At 41.5% G+C, this 16,137-nt stretch overlaps 1 protein-coding gene across 1 annotated transcript in view; it reads right to left on the bottom strand.

Moving 5' to 3' along the window:
- Nucleotides 1-16,137, bottom strand: part of nav1b (neuron navigator 1b) — a 111,076-nt gene that overhangs the window by 67,850 nt on the left and 27,089 nt on the right. The window contains exons 2-4 of the mRNA XM_084738432.1: nucleotides 14,496-15,304; nucleotides 12,877-12,965; nucleotides 3,094-3,828 (exon numbers count right to left, since the gene is read on the bottom strand). Of these exons, the coding sequence (XP_084594558.1) occupies nucleotides 3,094-3,828; nucleotides 12,877-12,965; nucleotides 14,496-15,280 (1,609 nt within the window). The 5' untranslated portion in view covers nucleotides 15,281-15,304. The remainder of the gene's footprint in view (nucleotides 1-3,093; nucleotides 3,829-12,876; nucleotides 12,966-14,495; nucleotides 15,305-16,137) is intronic.

Below are 16,137 nucleotides of genomic sequence, written 5' to 3'. Positions count from 1 at the left end.
TGGCATGCGATGTTCCCATATTGGATTAAAGCCACGTTGCACAAACTTACACATGGCGAGTTTAATAAATGAGCCCATTAACTAAGTTCACCATTCTTGATGTCATATTGGTAAACAAAGAGACCCTCTATGGACAGAAATGAAAGCATCCTTTCAGTGAGCTTATAATGAGATATGCTGCAGAAGCAGAGCACAGAATTAAGCTTTACACTGTAAAGCAGACTATGAATAAAAAGATCTATTTACAGTAACAACCATGTCCACTGTACACGTGCGGTACAGTAGGACACGAAGGGAAAGAAGCTCCAGTTTAGTATGAAAAAGTGCTGAGATGTTGCTGGAAAACATAAATACTAAAGATCTATCTTTATGATCACTTTAAGTCAATAATAGCCCATTGTTGTGATAATTTCCCGCCTTTCCATAATGGTGTTCTGTTTCCATTTTAGCAGTGTTTTTTCCATTCATGGGTACAAAGCACTTGACTTGTGTCAAAGGCCCGCATGGGATTATCATCGTAAATGATGATAAATAATTCATGAAAATAATAAACTCCCCTTTTTTGAGAAATGACGACTTTCAATTGATTTGGAAACATCATGGAGATCAAACTGAGTAGAAAAGATGCAGCAGCGTGAGGCATTCTGCTGCAAATTTTATGTAATTAGGTTAATAAAGCAGACATGGGTGTGGTGCTGGATTCTGCAGAGCATTTAGAAATTTTGGCTATGATTTTGTGCTTAAAGACGCAACAAAAACCCAGTGATGCTCTGCTGCTATCCATGACATCCTTGTCATTGTTTGCCATTCTTACTGTAGTTGACTTTAAGCGTGACAAACGTGAGTGATAGACATCCATATAGGCTAATGAGGCATGGATAACAGATTAAATCAGCACACGTGTTCATTAAGATGCAACAGAGAACATACCCTCTTGATGATATCGGAGCAATGCACTAAGAAATTAATTGAATAATACATGAAATGCTTGTTGATGACATGCTTGAACCAGATTTGTCAATGATAGCATGTTAGATATATGAATTAATGCATTAGTGCAATTAGTTTGGCGGTCCAGACCCTCGAATCCGCCCACATCACTGAGATGACTGATTCTGAATATGGAAATGGAGCGTAACGAGTTGACATTTCTGTCTGATATCAGGTAAACACTTAGTGTCAATGAGTGAAAAACAGAGACTCTGATATTCCAGTTATTTAAATCTTCAAAATCCTTCTAACAAAAGTGTCATCAGAAACCAAACTTTCACCCATTTGCAGTTTTACGCATAATATTAAAGGGCTGTTTGTCGATAGTCAGTGTATTACCTACAGTAGACACCCCCAGTTTAGAGAAGCAGAGAGGAGTACCAACATGCAAGCTAAGGAATGAACTGTTGTCCACAGGGTTAGCAACAAAAAGTATTTTAGCCACTTAAAAAAGGTCCATCTAAAAAAAATATTTGTTTAAGGGTACGCTGTGTTTAAACTAATTTCACCAGCAGGTCACCTTGCCGTCAGACAGCCTTTTCAAGTAGGAAGCCACAGTTAAATGAGCCCAAATATTATTCTCAGCGAGCCAACCAAACTCCACAGGCAGAATCAGTAATTTTACCTCACAGAATATCAGGGCTGATGGTCCACCGCTGCCTCAATCAGTTGGTCAATCCCACTTTGTTTGTCTTTCAAACAAAACACAAACTAACAAATTGAGGCAATGGAAACATCCATTCTACAAAAATTAGATGACTGATTTCACCCATGGAGTCATAAAGTTTAGTTTGTTTGGAGAGAGCAATATCTGTCTCATATAATGGCGGTTTCCTGTCAGAAAAGACTGTCTGAGGGCAAAGTAAAGCGGTGAAAATATTCTAAATATAGTGTGCACTTAAACTGATACTGATTTTTTTAGGTGGGCCTTTTTTAAGTAGCTAAAATACCTTGTGTTGTTGAACCTGTCCACAGCAATTCATCGCCTCTCCTAATCTACTGTAGGTAATACACTGACTATGGATGAGCACCTCATACAACCCTACATCAAACAATCTTAACTCTTAACTCTTAAGTCTCTGCAAAAGATCTGAACAGTAAAATCAAAGGTGTCAAATAATTGCAGGAAAAACTAACATCAAAACCAGATTTGCACTGTAATGCATCTAAATTTTGGGTAATTCTGATACCTTCTCCTGTAATGTGACTGAAATAGAGGGCATATTTAGAAACATACCTCACCTACCATTAAACAAGGAGGCATGCTTGTATACAAAGGAAAAACAAGATGATGAAGTCATCTGAATAATAATCACCATCACATGATCAATACCCTTATAATTCAGCAAGCCACTCCTATTGATAACCCTGACCTACACCTCCAGAGCAAAAGCTATTTTCTCTGCCATTTGCGCCGTCGTAGTACACAGGGTGTAAACCATCTGTCAATGCTCTACAGATGAATGGAGCATGGGAGGAGGCTAAATATGTGTCTGTGTGCCTGAAATGAATTCAATATGGCATGCCTTCTTTCCCATCTCTCTTTTTGGAAGCGTATGTGGAGCGGCGGATGGACCCTCGAGTGCATCGACACATGTTGTAGCAAACGAGAGCTTTGAAAAGGAGATCAGTGTGCTGGTAATAATCCCCAACCCCTCAGGCTTTTTTCATGCAATCAGGCGGCAATGCTATGATAACAAGCAAGCATATTTCACATCATCAATGGCAGCGAGCCTCAGACACCTGAGTGACATGCTGGAGGAATGAGACAATAGAGCAGCGCTGTTTCTGCAAACTAAACTGAAGCAGCATTCAATGAAATAATAAGAGGAGGAGCATGCTTTGCCGGACGAGACCCCAATTTGTTATGGCCCACACAACAAGGATGTCTTCAATAATTTTTTTTCCTCTGCATAAAATCCGTTCAGGGGGAATCTGCAGCAGCAAGCAGGTGCCGTGTGGTGGCTGAATCAAAGGGGGCGTGCTGCTGAGAAATCGCACAAGCGGGGCGTTTGGTTTGTAGCACATGGCGGCCACACCACACATACTATAGCGGCACTGGGGTGGCGGTAGAGGTATCAAGACTTGCTCTGCTGTACTCACCTAACATCTGACTGAAGAGCAGCTGCTCCAAGTCACCCAGCACTGTCACCACCAGCTCTGGGTCCACCTTCAGGAAGGGCTTGTCTCCACCTTCCTCTCCCTGGCCTTTGGAACCGGACTCCCCTCCGGCTCCAGCGCCCTGCTTCTTAGCGTTGGCCTTGGCCTTGCTGGAGAGGATCTCATCATCTGACTTGCCATCCTCAGGTGCTTTGCTCAGGGGCTTCACCTCAGCGTAAGGACCACGGGGGATGCGACTCTGCTTGCTCAGTGCAGAAGGGGCAGCCAGAGGGCTGAAGGGCTTGGGTTTGCCCTGGAACAGCGAGTGTTCAGATTTGGATAGGTTTCTAGAAAGAGGGGCACCCCCTCCGGCACTGCTGCCACCCCCCGCCGTCTTTGGCTTTCCTGTCTTGGTCTGCCCTGCTCCGGGCTTGGCCATGTCATCACACCACTTGGGCTCATAGAGGTGCAACTTCTTCTCAGCATCAGTGAGTACAGCCAGGTTGGTCATGGACCGCTGCTTGCGGAGATTTGAGGACACTGGTATCCTGCCATCAGAACTACCCGCCCGGTAAACCTTCAGTTCACCCCGCTGTGTGCTCTGGGGCACTCCAGACTTGGCCCTCTTAGCTGCCATACCAACTCCTTTGCCATCTGCTTGGCCGTATGCCTTTGTGCTATCCGTCCTTTCCATCTTCAAATCTCCTCTGCCTTTCACACTATTTCCAAGCATGCCTCCTGCATGAGACCATATAGAAAAGCATCAGCAGGAGAGAAGAAGATTTCCTGATCAAACCCTTTTCCTTGTGCAAAAATGCTTCCTCTAAGGCAATCCTGCAGCCTCCTCTTTCTTCCCTCCGTCCCCTTTTCTCCCTCTTCTCTTTTCGTCCTGACAGGCTGCTGCAGCTGCAGCTGTTGCAGTGCTGCTGCCCAGGCACTCCCTTTCTCTCCTTTCCCTCCTGTCTTCCTTTCCTCCGTTTTTTCCACACTCCTCCCTTCAGCGCACCCTCCTGCCGCTGAACCGCGCAGCAGCGGAATGACAGCGGCGGCAGACGCAACAGCACTCCCTCCTCCCTCCTCCCCCTGCTTTCTGCTGCCTCTCCCTCGCCTCCGACTTCCCTCCCATCCTCCCTCCTCCTCCTCCTCCTTCCCCTCGTTTTTCCTTCATTAAAAGATGCTTTGCTCAGTGTCTCAGCAGAATATGTGAAATGCAAGAAAGCGGTGAGAAATGATCATCTGTGGCTTTTAAAACCAGGCGCCGTTCTCCTCCTAACACACCATGTTTTCCCACCATCTCCTCTGCTTCCTTTGTTCTTCCCCTCCCCCTCCCTCACCTCCAGTGCTCCCTGTTCAATACACTCAACATGAGGCATGATTTGTGATGTTGGTCGAAGTGTTATTAATGTGAACGCATACACACTTAGATATGTAATTACTCACCATAACATAAATTATTATCACTGTCAAAATCCCACACAATGCAACAACTGGAGCATCCAGATTATCTTTTGATCCTGTCTGAGCTTCCTTACGATATCAATTCCAGATTTACAGCTGCATAAACTCACATGCTCAACATCAGCCGTGTGATGTCCTCCTATAAATAGACAGCTGTGTTCTTATCATAGCATATTAACAAGCTATAATGTGATGAAAATGGTTGAACTAGCAAAAAAAATGATTGGGTGGTTTCTGTCCACTGCTTGAAAAAAAAAAACATAAATCTTGGCTTAAAATCCAAAAAGTGTATCAGCCAAATGACTTCACTTCAGCAGACTGAGCGAGCGACAAGATGTGCCAGTGTAAGCAAGTAACACACCCAAAACCACACTTTGGAAATGTCTTCTAGTCAGTGTTAAGACACAACTACACACACAGACAGACACACACATGATTGTGCTAAATTGAAAATCCAGTCACATTGTTTTGAGGGAGGGCTTTTCTTTTGCTAACATATGATCATAATCATCCCTTTAAGATATTCCACACCATCGTCTCTCAGGAGGATTGAGAAGGCTCTGCAGCGCTCGCGTGCAGCGCTGCTCCATGGAAACCACCCTCTCTCATCGCCTGCATGTCATCTGCACCATTCAGACCTCGCTGCTGCGCACAAACACAGCTGCCAAAGAAACACTTACCTTTTCCATAAACTGATATTATACAACTCTCGTCTTATTGTGTGCTCATCAAATAAAATGTCCTCTAACAACATGTAAGACCCCAGCTTTCAAAACTGAGTACTGCAGTCCGGACAGTGAGTTGGAGCCATAAATGGTACATTATACAGGCTGAATCCCTTTTTAATATATGATCAATGAGTCCTACACTATGAGTTGATCAGATGTTTATAACTGTCACTTGTCTGTTGATGTTAAACACCTGATATTCTGGAAACAAAAGCTCTGGAAACTACAGACTTTGAGTTCAGTCACTGCCTGCCAGACTCCATTAACATATTGATTAATTTAACTGTTATAAACACCTACGCCTTCTAAAAGATTATAAATGATTTCTTAAGACTCATTAGCAGACACTCATTTAATAAACATTCAGCATTATTATTTTTTTTAAATCTCTAATTAATGTGAAACAGGCACACAAAAGCAGAAAATTCAAAGAAGGACAAAAACATGTTTCTCCTTTAAATAATGCAAATACAGTGCTGTAGAATAGATTTTTGACTGAGAGAATGACTGAGTAGACGGTTGCTCTTTTCCAAAACACAGCATGGCTGAATACAACCATGCTAGATGGTGCAGATCCACTGGATATGATTGACCTGTTAGCTACAATGCCCAGAGGGCACTACTCTAACACTCACAATGGGTCTCCAGCACACTCCACTGATTTTTTTTTCATTTGGGTTTCAGGGCACCTGCGGCGGCTCATGGACCAGTGAGGTTCTTTGATCTGGCAATTAGGTTCTGGAAACAATGTCAGGTCTTGTTCGTCCTCATCACGAGGTCCACGGGCTCCCCTGCTGACTCCAGATCACTGACGGAGACCTCTACTCCCATGATGCAGTGAATGGCTCATTTGTTTTGGGGAGTGGGAAATCCTTAATGAATCACAGGATAACAAATTCCGACATGCCAAATTTGCAGCGAGCTTTACATGTTTTCATAGCACATTGGTGCATAAAGGATATTTTAATAACTGGATTTTAGTGGTTCTAGTGATGCAAACTTGGTCTGTCTGTCTGTCCTAGGGATGGGAATCAAGAACGGTAACCACTGAGAACCAATTCCAAATTATCTGATCCATCTGACTCATACGCCTCCAGACTTATCAGTTCCTTTTATCAGTGTTGAAATGTTTATCTGTTTTATATCGCATTTCAAAACAATGACGTCAAACTCATGCGTCTGTGTTGGAACATGTCGACGCAACATGGGCTTAAATTCCAGAAATGCCATGTATTTGTATTTTATAACCACAGGGGTGCCCCCGGAAAGTCCAAGATTTGACTCATCAGTCAACTGAGATTCTCCTCAAGTCGAGCCGTCGTTTTTTGAGGTGTTTTGTTGTCAGTGTGCATTACAATAATGAGATAAAACAGAAATAAGCTTACAAAAATGCAAATGGAGAAAATTAAGGGAATCATAGATATACTTTTATATTAGTTGGCACACGTAATGAAAAAATCCTGTTGAGTCTATGTGCTACTGAAACGGTTAAACAAGTGTTTGGCAAATAAGTTTCAGCTCTTGTTCTTTAGCTGCATCACTGAACACACAGGAACAGGTAATGCACTGTCAGCAACGCAGTCACCCCAGCTCACCGTGGAGGTGGTGCCACAGAGCGCTGGGATTTTATACAGACCTATGAGCAGGACAACAGACACTTATTTTCTCTGACTGCGTGGACATCTGATGTTTTCACATCACAGATGACTATGAAGGGCATTAAAACACGGCATAGAATCTAACTGGTAAAAAAATACTCATGTAGGTTGATAAAGAGTTTAGTGTGGTGCTCAGCTGAAAAAAAAAAGAACAAAACGTCAAATCTTCATATTGAACAGCCATATATAAAAATATTAGTATCACACAGGCAGGCTTAGCAGGTTTTTTCTTTAGTGAAGAACACCTAAATGAAAACAAATGCTGTGCAAAAGCTTCAGTCAGCTTGTCTAAAATTGATCAGGAATCAATAAGGGAATTGATAAAGATATGGACGGAAAAGCAGAATCTATGATAGCATTGGTATCAATAAAATCGGATAAATTCCCATCCCTTGTCAGTTCATTGCTTTAGTCTGGACTAAAATATCTCAGCATCAACAAAACTGGATGGACTGAATTTCGAGGTCCCCAGTAGATAATTTATATCTTACTGGCTTTAGTGATATTTTCCGTTTTTTATGAAGGAAATGTCCCAACATCTACGGGATGGACTGCCATAAAATTTGGTAAACAAATTCATTGCCTCCAGATCATAAATGACACTACAATGATCCCCTGACTTTTCCACTAGTACTACCAGGAAACTGACATTTGGAGTTTTGAGTGAAATGTCACAAAAACTATATAGTGCTGCAGTAATGAGTCCTAAAATCTAGAAATGAGTCCCCTCATCTTGAAGTCATTGGGCTTTTTTTGAACAGGTTTTTGGTTGGATGATGATGATATACTTCAGTAAATAACCCACTTGTGAATTTTTAAGCTTTGATGCGTCTCAAAAAAAGGCTGTTGCTAACAAGTGTGTTAATGAGACCACAGAGGTTGTCGCCGGATGCCGAACATTAGCCACTTCATGGTACTTGGTACAAGGTATTTTGTTTACAGCCTAAAGTTAGCTTTTTATGTCTGGCGATTGCATTTAAACTTCAAAAGTCTTTTAAAAAAAGGTGTTCATTTGAGGAGCTTATATTGCTGAACAAAAGTATCATAAACTTTTGTTGTTGCGTAACTTATTTTCTGCACTCCAAAATCCAATGGAAAAATCCCACTGGCCAGGAACCAGAGTGATGCTAACGTGCATGACAAAAATACGTCACCCCTGTAGCTCTCTGTTGGACGGATCGATAAAAATCTAGTGTTCATTTTGTAAATATAAATGCAGAAACTTTCAATCGTCACCGCTTCTTAGGAGAGAGGAGGGTGGAGCCGCATCCTTCATGCATCTTTCATTTGGTTTCCATCACATCTGGGTCTGATTCTCACTCTCCAACTGGCCATCTGAGTCATTGTGAGAGCGTGTGCGTATGTTTGTGTGTGTGTGTGTGTGTGTGTGTGTGTGTGTAGGGTATGACGGGACAGTTGCACAGCTGGCTGTTATACATTTCCCTGGACAGCACATGTAATCATTTTGGGGCTGCTCAGCTGTTATAGCACAGTGGATTCCAGAACGTCACCACACGTGCTCAGAGGGGAAAACCACAGATAAATAAATCAATGTTAATGCGCACTTAGTCACATGTAGGTCGAAACATGGCGTTAAAGGGAACATTTGAAGATTATTTGTGCATGGTGTCTAAGTCATGTGGTAATCACTGCGATATAAAAGCCCATAAAAAGCGATCTAATAGAATCATCGTGTTTTCTGGAATGCCCTTCATGTGCTGAGCAAGATGTCCATTCATGATAAACTCGAGCCGCTGAAACGACAGCAAAAGGTAAAACCATCTTGAGTTTAAACATTTGCTGAGTGATTAATTTGCTAGCTTCTATTTATTCTGGAACAGTGAGTCTCCCTCTTCTGAAACTTTAGTCAGTTTAAAGTAAGATTTCTCACCAGAGATTCTCACTGAGTTTTAGTTTCTGCAGATGTTTCTACTGAATGGAACAAACCTTAAAACAACCCTATTTCTCATCTTCCAGCAAACTTGTAGTTGAGGCCGGATGACAGCTTACAAAGACACATTTCTCTGCTGTACAGTCAAAAACAGAATTTAAGCGTCCCTCAGGCCGGTCCAGGAGGGACGAGAGGAACTCCCAGACAGGAGGTGAAAGCCGATCCTCCCATCAAACCGCTCAATCTCCCAGTCCCGCATCTGTCCACCCTCAGCCGAGGACCACTCAGTCTCGGGTCTCGTCTCTCCCTGAGGAGGCTGGCTGGACGCTCTCACCCCTCAAAGTCATTAAGATAATTAAGAAGACAGTTAGAGGGATTTATAAAAGCCCAGTGCAATTATATCTGCATGTTAGGTGATGAGGAACGACAAATATATCAGACGTTTGCCAAAATTACCTTAACTGTTGTTAAGTAATTCAAGCTGTTAATTTAGGTTTTGAGCATAATGCTACCACTTCAGACACTGCCGCCATTTAATTAGTTATACTACCAACTAAAAAGGGAAACAAATGAGCTTACTGATGAATACTTGAGTCAGGCCTCTTCAGTTACTTTCTTAAACAGACAGATTTGAAAAAAGTAAAGTGCCAAGGAGCTGGATATTAACATTTCCCATGTCTGGCCTGTAGAATTTGGAACATCAATGTGTAAACTTTTATTTTTTCTCCAATTTATTAGCTTTCACCATTAGAGAGGAAACATTATGGACAAAAGCACAGGCAGAACAAGGCACCTCCTTAAACACTGATTAGAATGAGAAGCAGAAGTTGCTGTTGTAGGAAACCCAATGTTGCATTAAACATCTTTTTTCATTCAGTCTGACTCTCCTAAATTCAACAAACAGCCTTAATTTAATAATGTCTCTTTACAGGCATAAACAATGAATGGGCTAATTAGCTAGTTAACTCACATTTGAAGACATAATTTATTTATAGTTTTTCGTTACATATTCATAAATGATCAAAGGGGCAGACTGAAGATGTTAAAGGGCCAGATTTGACCATCTGCCTGTCAATTGAATAGGCCTGAGACTTGAGTGATAGATTATTCATTGAACAGACAAATTAATATGTCAGTTATTTTCTGCATTCCTTTTCATGTTACATTTTAATTTGTTTTCTATACTCCTTTAAGCCACCATGGCAGCACTGGTGGGTCTCTCGGTCATTCCACCACTTTGACCCAAACTGAAATATCTCGACAAATACTGGATGGTTTAAATTTTGCGCAAACATTCATGATCCCCAGAGGATGAATCCTAATCAACTGAGTGCTCCCCTGACTTTTCCTCTATAGCCCCTTCGTTTAACTTTTTGGTTGAAATGTATCAACAACTGTTGCATAAAGTAACATTTTGGTTTGGGTTTGGTTTGGACTCTTTACAGAGAACCAGAAACACTTCAGATACCAAAATCTTTGATTCTGCATTCACGTACAGATGCGTTTAAAGAGATTATTTGGTTTGAGATCCGGAAAGAACTTGTTTTTTTTCTCAGTAACAGCATGTTTTAACATTAATGCTGAAATGATGAGGCTTATGGAAAACAACTCCCAATCTCTAGATGTGACTCACACAAACATGTTTAAGTATTAATTCTGTTTTGTGGTCACAGATTTTACCCCTGAGGCGATGGGGTCTGTTTACCTCCTTAAATCAATATTGCTTATTTACAGTAGATCTTTAATTATGTAGATCTCTCTCTAATTAGAAGTAATTGATTAAATTGTTGTGGTTGTAGGCCTATCAGCTAATGTTGCATGACTTGCCTCACCAGGATGTTCAGAGTACCTTAAAATAATGAAATGTTGACCAATTACAGTGTGTGTGTTTGTGTAAACATGTCTTGTTTGTATGTCAGTCTCTAAGCAACAATGATGCATGAGGTACAGTGTTGTTCCAGGCATCAGAACAAACACGACATCCAACTTTTAATGTTGAATGCAGCATTGACAGAAATGACATAAATATGACGATGATGTCACACCAGAGACACACAAACATTTAGAGACGGTGCTGCATTGACTGTGCTGTGTGATTTGAGAGAAACACTCGCTGCCAAGAATCTGTGTTTTCCCACATAAAGAAAGAAGTGAAGTGCTGCAGGAAATCCTGATGCACATAACAGGTGGTACGTACAGTACGAAGCTCTCGTTGTTGAGTTGGCAGCAGCTCTGGTGAGAACAACTGCCGCGCTGAACAGACTCCAGTGTCAACATTCAGTCATATTAAAGTTTGGGTGTTACAGGATGCAATATAATACAATTGGAAAAACAGGGGGTTTTTTTGTAGCAAAGTGGTTGAACTCTGTGAACTGAATGAAAACTTTTTTTTTTCAAGATTTAAGTAACTTGTTCTGACAAGTACACTCTGATATTGCAGAGGGAGGACAAGTGCTTCTTAAGGACCAAGGCTGAATTCAATTATGAGTCGACAAAGTGATTAAACTTTATAGACTGCAGGCTCTTAAATTTTAAGATCCTGGATGATAACCTTCAGATATCACCCTGTTTTATCAATGAGCATCTGCTTATTTGTGAGTTTACAGCAGTGGCTCCCAATTTCTTTGGCCTTTGACCCCCAAAAGTGTTTGTACAACCTCAACCTTGTATATGTTTGAGCTGTGGATTTCTTTTTTATGTGCATTTTTGGGAGATTTTATGACTTAATTAATCCCGGTGCATCAATTACAGCAGCTTGCCCCTGTGCTTCAAACTATGAGGCTATATGCATCGCTACAGGGTCATTTCCAGAGGTGACCCTCTATACCTGAGTTTGACAGCACATCAAAACATAATACAAAGATTGAGAAAATTTGCATATGGGGGCAGTGGGCTGGAAGGACAGGAGACTGGGGGCTCAAGTCCCATTAGAAAGCAACAGTCAATGCTGATATGTTTTTGAAACAATACATAACTTACATTATGTTCTCCTGTAACTTACATACGTTAAGTTACGTAAGTATCATACTTATTTTAGGCCAAACCATGATCTTTTCCTAAATCCACCCCAGTAGTTTTGTCTCCAAACCCAGCCAAGCAGTTTTTGTGCCTTTATTTTGAAAATAAAAGAACAACTTACACATCTACTTCATAAGACAGGTGTGTAGATGAGGCAAGAAGGGACCAAAAAGTTTCAAGCTACCTCCATTACACCGTCTAACTTGCAATATTACATTTATTTTGACGTTTCAGTACTAAACCTTCAACAGGCAAAGGATTTGTGGCAATGAGAAGCCATCTTAAGTAGGGAGAGGTTGTTAGTCTGCAACCAATTATCCAAGCCAAACCAAATCATTTGCCTGATGACGGTCTAGTACTGAAATGCGACAAATAAATGTAATATTTCAAGTCACACGGTATGTGGGAGTGTACTTGAAACTTTTTCCGCCTTTATTTTGAAAGTCTACCATCACGTTGAATATTTATTACCGCTAACTTGGCGTGGAGCCCTGCAGGTGCAAAATGACGCTGGAGGGGTAACTACAGAGTCATAGTTTAAAGCGTGGAGTCACTGACTAAGCTGCTGTATTTGATGAGTTGAGAATGAGAACATGTTGCTTTAATTGGACAGCTGACAGTCGAGAAACGATACGTAACAAGGGCAGGGAGGGATGGGAAGTGCAACAAAGGTTCCCAGCTGGACACAAATTACAGTTGTGGTTTGCGGACTTGGCCGTAACCCGAAGGGCTATGAGCAGTTCAACTAAACCGTGATTTTTGCTTCTCATATTGATTTATTTGTATAATATCTAGAGGAAGAAGAAAGAAGAAGAATTTCCATCTTTTTTACAACAAAAGAAAGATTACAGAAAGGCCAAACATCTAAAACTCTAGGAACATATTTTTTTTCCCCTTCGCTATCGATTCAATCATCTTTTGATCCCTTGGATAAGACCGGACTTCCAGGTTAGGAATCCCTTCTTTAGAGCATCGGTTGTATCTGTGTTCCCTGGATGAAAAGACCAGCGGGAGGAGATTCAAAGAGACTCACCAAGATCGTCACAGCAGACCTCCATGGAGTCAGAGGAACAGTCACTGAGATCATCGAGGGAGGCGTCTGGGTCCTCATGGACCTGAAACCTGCAGGAACAGAGATAAACACATTTTAATGGACTGAGAATCAAACAAAACACAGACTAATATTTGATTCACTGAACTAAAAGACTCCCACACACTGTCTTCTTCACTTCCAATCAGAAAGATTTTATAATGTTTTGGTACACAAACCTTCATCAAGTGTTGTTATTAATTAAGCAATATTACACAAGAGAGTGTGCTTTTGTAAGCACCACTGAAGTGCCAATTATGATGGTAAAAGGCACCTTTGATTGTAATATTGTGATTATACAACAGTTAAAAAAATAAAAGATCAAGAATCAAACTGCATTCATACTGTGCAGCAATTTGCTCTCAAAATAAAAAAAAAAAAATCATCTTGCTAGTGTTATCTCTGTTCTGCAGAGTCTGGAAAAGAATCACCAGACCACCATGTAATAAAACATAGTTTTCTGCTCCAGCAAGTAGACCGACCCGCAGCCACAACCAGCAACAGAGGCGATTTTTTAGCCCTTGTTGAGTCAGCAGCTAACTTGACCTAATGTTAGTGTTTTCTAAAGATTGTGGGATTTCCTAAATTGATTAAATACCACACATTCAAACATGGAACTGCTTTGCTAGCTCAGTCTGGTTATAACTAAAATAAAAATACATTTTCCATGGTCAGATTTACGACTGTAGGGCCATAAACTTCACATGTACTTTAAGCTAGTACTGCTGTGTCACAGACCTTTCGCCACAGCTGATGGAGGTTTGCTGAACAGTTTCTGTGTAGTCCAAAGACTCCACAGCATTATAAAGTCCAAAAGCCAAAGGTGTATTGAAAAAAGCTAGCTAAAAACATGATGAATTTTGGAAACAATTACATCCACAAAATATTCTGCTTCAATCCATATTTGTTGGTGTAGAGCATTAGAAAAATAAGATTTTCACTGTGGTTACAAAACTGTTTCTTCTCCAGCTTGTCGCACAACAAGGAAGGCAACACCTGTACTAAACGGGGTAATATGCAGCAAACTAACAGCACCATAAATTATATTCATTCAAGAAAGATTATTTGATTATTCAATATATCTGCAAGAAAGGTGGTCAGGTCTATATGGGCTCACTGTGGTTTGTGATTTACTTTAATGAAAACATTTCAAAAATACCCACCTTCTGGGCAAAGTAATATTTTTAGCAATGAGTACGGTGTGTTCACTATGCTGATTTGATCATGATGCAAAAATCTAGATGACCAATCAGATTGCTTGGTCAGACATACTTGTTGAATAATTAAATATCTCTGCAAGTGAAGCAGACTGTACAGGAGTCTTTTTGTTCTGTGCTGTTGACCTACGGTCTTCTCCTACGCATCTATCGATCTACAGGTGTACAAAGGTTTTGCTCTTGGATTTAGTTCCCCTAAAAGTGAAAATACTCTCTTCAGAGATGGTGATTTATGAGAAGAAGCATGAAAATGCCCAGAGGCTGCAGCACATTTGATGCATCCTAAAAATAAACCACCGTCTGCTGCTTATCTTTCCATCTTAAAAGGTGAAACACTGCCCTCACCTGAACCTGAAGGGAGCCACAGCGGCCATGTTGACTTTTCCTGGCTCACTCCCTCTGCGCGCCATGTTGAAGGTGTTAGGAGAAGACTTTGATCTGTTGCTGGACACCCCTCCATCTGATGCGTGCAGGTCCTGGTTGGAGATGTTCCTCACGTCTTTCTGAATGTTGGTCATTCCAGCTGTGGACACTGCTGGTATCTCATTCCCATTTGTGCCTTTACAGTACAGCAGACGTCCTCTCCCCTGGCCTAACTGGACGTTTGCAGAGAGACGGCACAAAGCATCGTCCTCAGCCTCATTGTCCACACTCCTCAGGCGATATTTTCCAAAAGTCCAGTTCTTGTTGGTGTTTCGTCTTAACTGGAGGTCTCGTAGAGCCTTGTGGGTCAGCGTGCTGCTGCGGAGGTCCAGCGTGTCTTTAGAGCGCGGGGCTTCTCTCTTTGGTATCTGAGGGCTGCTGTACGCCGAGCACGTCCCATCAGTTCGCTCCGTAGCTGCTGGGCTTCTGTGAGAATACACGCCGGCTTTCTGCTGCAGCAGGTGGTTCTTTAAAGCCGTACCTCTCAGCAGCTCTGCAGGACCCGAGGAGACAGAGGAGGAGGAGTAGGAAGGCCTTCTTTTAGCAGCCGGCTGATACTGAACTGTGGGATTGGCGTGGCCGCCGTATTGTTGTTTGGGATCCATCTTGGAGAGAGGCAACATGCTTCGAGGTAAAGGGAGACTGGAGCTGACACCTGCGTCGCTCTGACTCTGAGATATGACTTTGATATTCACTCCACCGCTCATGGTTGGTGACAGTCAGACTGAGATCTGGAAAGGAAAGACAGGAATTCAAATTTAGAACAAAACCTTGGCCTGACAACAGCTGGCTTGTTTGCTTTCAGGTTTTGGTTTTACTCAAAGAATATCATTTAAAAAAAAAAAAAAGGATCAAATGTGAGCAACAAAAGAAGCAGCGACCATCTGAGCACTAAATTTTACTCCAGAACCTTATTAGATTGAACATTTCAAACCCTCTTCCTCAGACAGACATTAACATGATGAAGGGAGAACTACAGCGTAGACTGGGCACAAAAGTGATGACTTAATGCTGATGTCATGATCAACCTATCAAGCAAAACATTTCAGTCTCTTTATACAGAACACTCAAGATGCATTTTCAAAAAAGAGATGGTTCAGTTCTCTTAAAAATCACAACAGTACAACAGTACTGCGAAAGATTCAGCAGTCCTCAGTACTGTAACTGGAAAATGACAGATTTAAGGATATGATGATTTAAAAGGTGTTAAGAAAAGCTGCTAATATATGCCAGCTGGTCACAGATTGGTTATTTGCAAGATGCACGAACGCTTCAAATTCACAGTATTATGCAAACAAGGTCAGGTCTTTACAAGCTTTTAAATCGATATTCAAGAAGGGTTTATTTATACTGAAGGCAACTCCTCTGCCTGCTCCTGATGATGGTTTTAAGGCTAAAGGAAAACTCTGAGGGAAATATGTTTATTCTCTTTCTTTGCTGTGTGTTTGATTGATTCCACTCATGATAACGATGATAAAGCTGCTGAAAGCTGACAGCTAACTGAGCTTAGCACAAAGACTCTAAACTAAGGGAAACTAGCTACATGACTCTGTCCAAAGGGAAC

This window comes from Lutjanus erythropterus, chromosome 2 (assembly GCF_056507025.1).
Source record: "Lutjanus erythropterus isolate fLutEry1 chromosome 2, fLutEry1.hap2, whole genome shotgun sequence".
Classification (NCBI taxonomy): Eukaryota; Metazoa; Chordata; class Actinopteri; order Lutjaniformes; family Lutjanidae; genus Lutjanus; species Lutjanus erythropterus.
The sequence above is the reverse complement of the archived record's forward strand: the minus strand, read 5'-3'. Positions and strand labels throughout refer to the sequence as shown.